We start from the raw sequence: 6084 nt of genomic DNA, 5'->3' as shown, positions 1-6084 counted from the left end.
AGTGAGCTATGATTGCACCATTGCCTGGGCGACAGAGGGAGACCCTGTTTCTAAAAAGAAAAAAAAAATTGTGAAGAGATGTAGCAGACAGGGAATCCAGAGAGATTCCAAGCCCGAGAAGGATTTGTTGTGGCGTTGCTGGCTCTGACATGTACAGGCTCAAAGGCAAGGACAGGAGAGAGGCCTCCGGAGCTAAGGGCAGCTGGCAACCATTGCAGAAACAGGTTTCCAGCCTCATAATACTGAGGACTTGGATTCTGCCAACCACAGCCTGAATGACAGCTTGGAGCAGATTCTTCCCGAAGCCCCCCCATTAAGAGCTCAGCTGCCAACACCTTGATTTTAGCTTTATAAAGCCCAGAGCAGAGAAGTCATTTAGCCATCCTGGACTTCTATCTACAGAACTGCAAGAGGATAAACTTATGTTGTTTTAAGCTGTCAAGTCTGGAGGAATTTATTGTGGCAGCAAATAGGAAACTCGGTTATTTAAATGCAGGAAGCAGGGAGTGGCTCCTTGGGAAGCTGCGTGCATTTTTTTTTTTCAGAAGTGAATTAATTTTTAGAAACCTCCAAATGTATGTATATTTTGCCCCCTCACCTCCTTCAAGTCATTGCTTAAAACCCCATGGGGCTACCCAGACTGCCTGCTTTAGCATTGAATCCTGTGTGCCCCTGACGCTGCCTGCCCTCATCCCCCATGGCACCCATCACTTTCCAACATCATAGATAGTTTAGTAATTTGCCACTTATTTATTCATTTATTTATATTAGAGACAAAGTCCAAGCTACTCTGTCACCCAGGCTGGAGTGCAGTGGCATGATCATAGCTCACTGCAGCCTCAAACTCCTGGGCTCAAGTGATCCTCCTGTCTCATCCTCCCCAGTAGCTGGGAGTACAGGCACACATCACCATACCCAGCTAACTTTTTGATCTTGTGTTGAAATGGGATCTCCCTATGTTGCCCAGGCTGGTCTTGAACTCCTGGGTTCAAGCAATTCTCCCGCCTCAACCTCCCAAAGTGCTGGAATTACAGTCATGAGCCACTGTGCCTGGCCACATTTCCTAATTATTATTATTATTTTTTAATGTTTTTGCATTCTTAAATTTTTTAAAAGCATTTATTTATTTACTTTGAGGTGGGATCCTGCTATGTTGCCCAGGCTGGTCTTAAACTCCAGGCAGGGATCCTCCTGCCTCAGCCTCCTGAGTAGCTGGGAGTACAGGCACACACCACCATACCCAGCTAACTTTTTGATCTTATGTAGAGATGGGGGTCTCCCTATGTTGTCCAGGCTGGTCTTGAGCTCCTGGGCTCAAGTGATTCTTCCACCTCAGCCTCCCAAAGTGCTGGGATTACAGGCATGAGCCACTGTGGCTGCCTACGTTTTCTAATTTTTTTTTAAATTATTTTTAATATTTTCACATTTTAAAATGTTTAAAAAAGCACATTTATTTATTTACTTTGAGATGGGATCTTGCTATGTTGCCCAGGCTGGTCTTAAACTCCTGGGTTCAAGTGATCCTCCTGCCTCAGCCTCCCGAAATGTGAGATTACAGGCTTGAGCCACTGATCCCAGCCAGTTATTTTCCACATATGTCAATTATTATCTGTCTCCCTCTTCCCCTCCCAGCACTCATAACACGTCCTTCCTATAAAGGCAGAGATCTCTATTTGTTTCATTTGCTGGCATGCCCTGATACCTGAAACAGTGGCTGGCACATAGTAGGGCCATACAAATCTTTGCTGAGTGAATGGACTCAGTGAGGGCACAGTCACAGGGTAGCAGCCTGGGCTGGGAGGTCAGTCCCACCTGAGAAGACACCATTTTGAGCCAGCCTGCATGGCTGAGACCTGGTAGGTGAGGGTGGGAAGTGGAGAGGAACTGGTTTATTTTCACCTGTTGGAAATAATTGGAAGTTGTGCTACAGGGAGGGGCCCAGAAAGTCCCTTTCTTTCCTTGGGGCAGCAAAAGACAGAATCTGCCCTGGTGGCTGAGTGGGTGAGTTGGTGGGAATTTCAGGGAGGAAACCCTGCCTTTGCATGAAGGGGCAGATTTGGGAAGTCCATTCCAGCAGCAGCTCTGTTGTCTTGGGTGGGGAGGAGGGGAAGAGGGGAGAGTGCCTCAGGGGGGAGGTGGTGGGGAGGGAAGCTGGCTTAGGAGAAGGTGGGTGGTCAGAAGGTTCAGACATTCTGGGAAGAACGAGGTGGGTGGCAGAGGCCTTGAATGCTGGGCTGGTCTGGGTCAGGCGCCTTCAGTACAGGGACCTATAGAGTCTGAAGGCGTGGTGGGGTGATGTAGCCACATTGGTGTTCACTGATCTGGGTGTACAGAAAGGTGGGGCTGGGGGAAGTGAAGGGTCCTTGGAAAAAGGCACACGCACACGGAGGTTGAGGGCCAGGGCCTGAGATGCCCTGTGATTTTATCCAAGTCATCTCACCTCTGTGAGCTTCCGTGCTTTTAACTATGGGATGGAATAATCATATTCCTTACCCCACTCTTTTTTTTTTCCTTCCTTCCTTCCCGTCCTCCCTCCCTCCTTTCTCTCTCTCTCTTTCTTTCCTTTCTTTCTTTCTTTCTTTCTTTCTTTCTTTCTTTCTTTCTTTCTTTCTTTCTTTCTTTCTTTCTTTCTTTCTCTTTCTTTCCTTTCTTTCCCTCTCTTTCTTTCTCTCTCTCTCTTTCTTTCTTTCTTTCTTTCTTTTCTTTATTCTTTCTTTCTCTCTCTCTTTCTCTCTTTCTTTTTTTTTTTCAGAGTCTTGCTCCATCACCCAGGCTGGACTGCAGTGGTGCGATCAGGGCTCACTGCAGCCTTGAACTCCCAGACCCAAGCAATCCTCCCTCTTCAGCCTTCTGAGTAGCTGCAACTACAGACACGTACCGCTATGCCTGCTATTTTTTTATTTTAATTTTTTTGTAGAGATGGGGGCCCAGGCTGGTCTCAAACTCCTGGGCTCAAGCAATCATCCCACCTTGGCCTCCCAAAGTGTTGGATTTACAGGCGTGAGCCACTGCACCCGGCCTCGTCTGATGGTCTTGTTACCTGCTATGTCCCCAGCACCTAGAACAGGCACAGTAGGCACTCAGGAAATATATGTTGAATGGCTCTCAGTCAGTTCGGGCTGCTAGAACAGACCACAGAGTGGGTGATTTGTAAAGAACAGAAAGCTATTTCATGCAGTTCTGGAGGCTGGAAGGCCTATATGAGGGTGCTAGCTTTGTCAGGTTCTGGTGGGGGTTCTCTTCTCGGGTGACAGACTGCCGTCTTCTTGTTGCATTCCCCACATGGTGGAAAGTGAACAAGAGATCTCTCTGAGGTCCCTTTTATAAGGGCACTAATCCCATTGGGAGGGACCTGATTACCTCCCAAAGTTTCTGCTTCCTAAAACCATCACATGAAGGGTCAGGATTTCTTCAACATCTGAATGGCAGAGGGACAAACATTCAGTCCACAGCAGTGACAGAGTGAGTGGATGCGTACCCCCTCACAGGGCTGCAGTGAGATTACGATGCAGGGCAGTCATGACATCCAGTGGGAATTCGCATTTGTTGATGGCTTATGCTGTGCCAGGCGTTGCTCTGAGCACTTTCCTGACACTGACTCATTCGATCCTCACAACCGTCTTGTGCAGGGAGACTGTGATTTCTCCCAGTCTGCAGATAGAGCACACGGAAGCATGCAAGGGTGACAAATTTTTCCCAATGAACCATGGCTGGGATGTAAAGGACTGTCCTGCCAGCACAGGCAGTCAGCCTTGTGCTTGTAACTGGTGCTACAAGCCAGGATGACAGATGGCCTGGCACACTGAAGTCAGGTGCTCATAACCACAGAGCTTCCTAGGAGGCAAAAGCATCATCATCTACTTTGCTGTATTATTTTATTTTAATTGAGATGGAGTCTCACTGTGTTGCCCAGGCTGGTCTTGAACTCCTGGGCTCAAGGGATCCTCCCACCTTAGCCTTCCAAAGTGCTGGGATTACAGGTGTGAGCCACTGTGCCTGGGCATCATCTCCATTTTAGAGCTCAGGAAAGTGGTCCCTAGAGAGGCGAGCTGACCTGCTGACCACTTAGCAAGATGGGGAGTCAGGATTTGAACCCATGCACTCTGGCTCCAGAGCCAGCTGGCTCAGCCTTATGCTTTATCAGGGCAGATACTCTGTGACTGCCCGTAGCAGGACTAAGACGCAAGCAGGGCAGCAAAACGAGGCAGCGGAGTGAGTCACGATCTCTTTCTTGCAATGTCAAGCTGCCCCTTATACCCTAAGTAACAGTTCCAGAGTTTTCTAAGCCTCCTGTTGAATCACCCATCCTCTCTCACTTCCTCTATTCTAGACCCATCTGACCTTCCTTCTGTGCCCCAATTTCAAAAACTTTTCACATGCTGCTCCCCCTGGCTCACCCCTATGCCGTTCAGGTCTCAGCTACCATGTCCCCTCCTGCAGGAAGCTCTCCCTGATCCTGAAGCTGAGCCAGGTGAACCCTTTGAATTCCTCCATCCCAGCCCTGCCCACTCTGGGTTGTCACTGTCTGGGGACAGGTCTGTCTCCCCCACTGGACTGTGAGCCTTTGTGAGAACAGGGTTGGGGCTGTCTTAGTCAGTGCGGTATCCCCAGTACCACCAGGAGCAGGGGTCAGCACACAAGAGAATTCAGGACTGGGCGTGATGGCTCACGCCTATAATCCCAGCACTTTGGGAGGCTGAGGCGGGCAGATCGCTTGAGCTCATGAGTTCAAGACTAGCCTGGGCTGCATGGTGAAATTCTTTTTTTTTTTTTTTTTTTCCTTGAGACAGAGTCTCGCTCTGTTGCCCAGGCTGGAGTGCAGTGGCACAATCTCGGCTCACTGCAAGCTCCGCCTCCCGGGTTCACGCCATTCTCCTGCCTCAGCCTCTCTGAGTAGCTGGGACTACAGGCGCCCGCCACCTCGCCCGGCTAATTTTTTGCATTTTTAGTAGAGACGGGGTTTCACTGTGGTCTCGATCTCCTGACCTCGTGATCCGCCCGCCTAGGCCTCCCAAAGTGCTGGGATTACAAGCGTGAGCCACTGCGCCCGGCTACATGGTGAAATTCTGTCTCTACTAAAAATACAAAAATTAGCTGGGTGTGGAGGCGCACGCCTGTAGTCACAGCTACTAGGCAGGCTGAGGCAGGAGAATTACTTGAGCCTGGGAGGTGGAGGTTGCAGGGGGTGGGAAATCGTGCCACTGCACTCCAGCCTGGGCAACAGAGCAAGACTCCATCTCAAAAAAAAAAAAAAAAAAAAAAGGAAGAGAATTCAGGAAGTATTTGTTAAATAAATTAATGGATGGATACACGGATTAGCTTCTGTAAAATCTTCTAGGTCTGGGTCTATATACTCTCAAAGACCAATAGCTTGTCTTGCTCATAGATATTTTTTTAAAAGTAACTTTTATATATGGAACCTTCTCCAAGTTTCAGCTCAGATGTCCACTCCTCCAGGAAGCCCTCCCTGCCCCTTCTTCCAAGACCACGTCAGGCTTCTCCTGGAGTTCTCCCAGTCCTGCTCAGTCTGTGATTCCTGCCGGTCTGACTCCAGAGCTTTTGTTTATGACCAGGATCTATATCACAAGCATGATTCCAGCTCATTTAATATTTATTGGCTGCTTATAATGAACTTGGCACTGGGCCTGGTTATTAAGCTCTCGGGGACAAGGAGCTGGTCATTGTTGTTTTTTATTATCATTGCTATCGACCATCGTAATCTCAGTTCCCGGTCTCCAGGGTTCCTGGACTTCCCGCTCTCTGTGCTGGGCAGGGAAGGAAAGTGAGCCCTGGGGGTGGAGGGCAGAGGTGGGGTCAAAGTTACTTCCCTGCCACCACCGCTGTCTGTCCTGGAAGCCGCAGTTACTGCAGTGTGTGTGAGTTTGTAGCAGGGTGGGAGAGGAGAGAAGGGAGGTGGAGGGGCTGCAGCTGGAGTGAGGACTGTATCTGTGTGTGCAAGCTGGGGTGACAGACGGCCTGGCACACTGAAGTCAGGTGCCAGGACCCATGGGGCCTGCTGACTTATGGGGACACCACTGGATGGGAATCCTGCTCTCAGGTGAGTGCCCTGCTTCTTTCAGATGG

The 6084-nt window shown here is 49.4% G+C and overlaps 1 protein-coding gene across 5 annotated transcripts in view; it reads left to right on the top strand.

Moving 5' to 3' along the window:
* The first annotated feature begins 5729 nt into the window (after positions 1 to 5729).
* The window catches only part of CEACAM20 (CEA cell adhesion molecule 20), a 28192-nt gene continuing 27837 nt past the window's right edge, over positions 5730 to 6084 (top strand). For 4 of the 5 annotated variants that reach the window (XM_030796364.1, XM_030796363.1, XM_030796362.1 and 1 more), the window contains exon 1: positions 5843 to 6058. In XM_030796364.1, coding sequence (XP_030652224.1) covers positions 6007 to 6058 — 52 coding nt within the window. In that variant the 5' untranslated portion in view covers positions 5843 to 6006. Of the gene's footprint in view, positions 6059 to 6084 lie in introns of all 5 variants that reach the window. The other variant, XM_030796361.1, reaches the window with a different exon arrangement.

This window comes from Nomascus leucogenys, chromosome 17 (genome assembly GCF_006542625.1).
Source record: "Nomascus leucogenys isolate Asia chromosome 17, Asia_NLE_v1, whole genome shotgun sequence".
In the NCBI taxonomy this organism is placed as follows: Eukaryota; Metazoa; Chordata; class Mammalia; order Primates; family Hylobatidae; genus Nomascus; species Nomascus leucogenys.
This window is presented reverse-complemented; position numbering and strand designations above follow the sequence as displayed.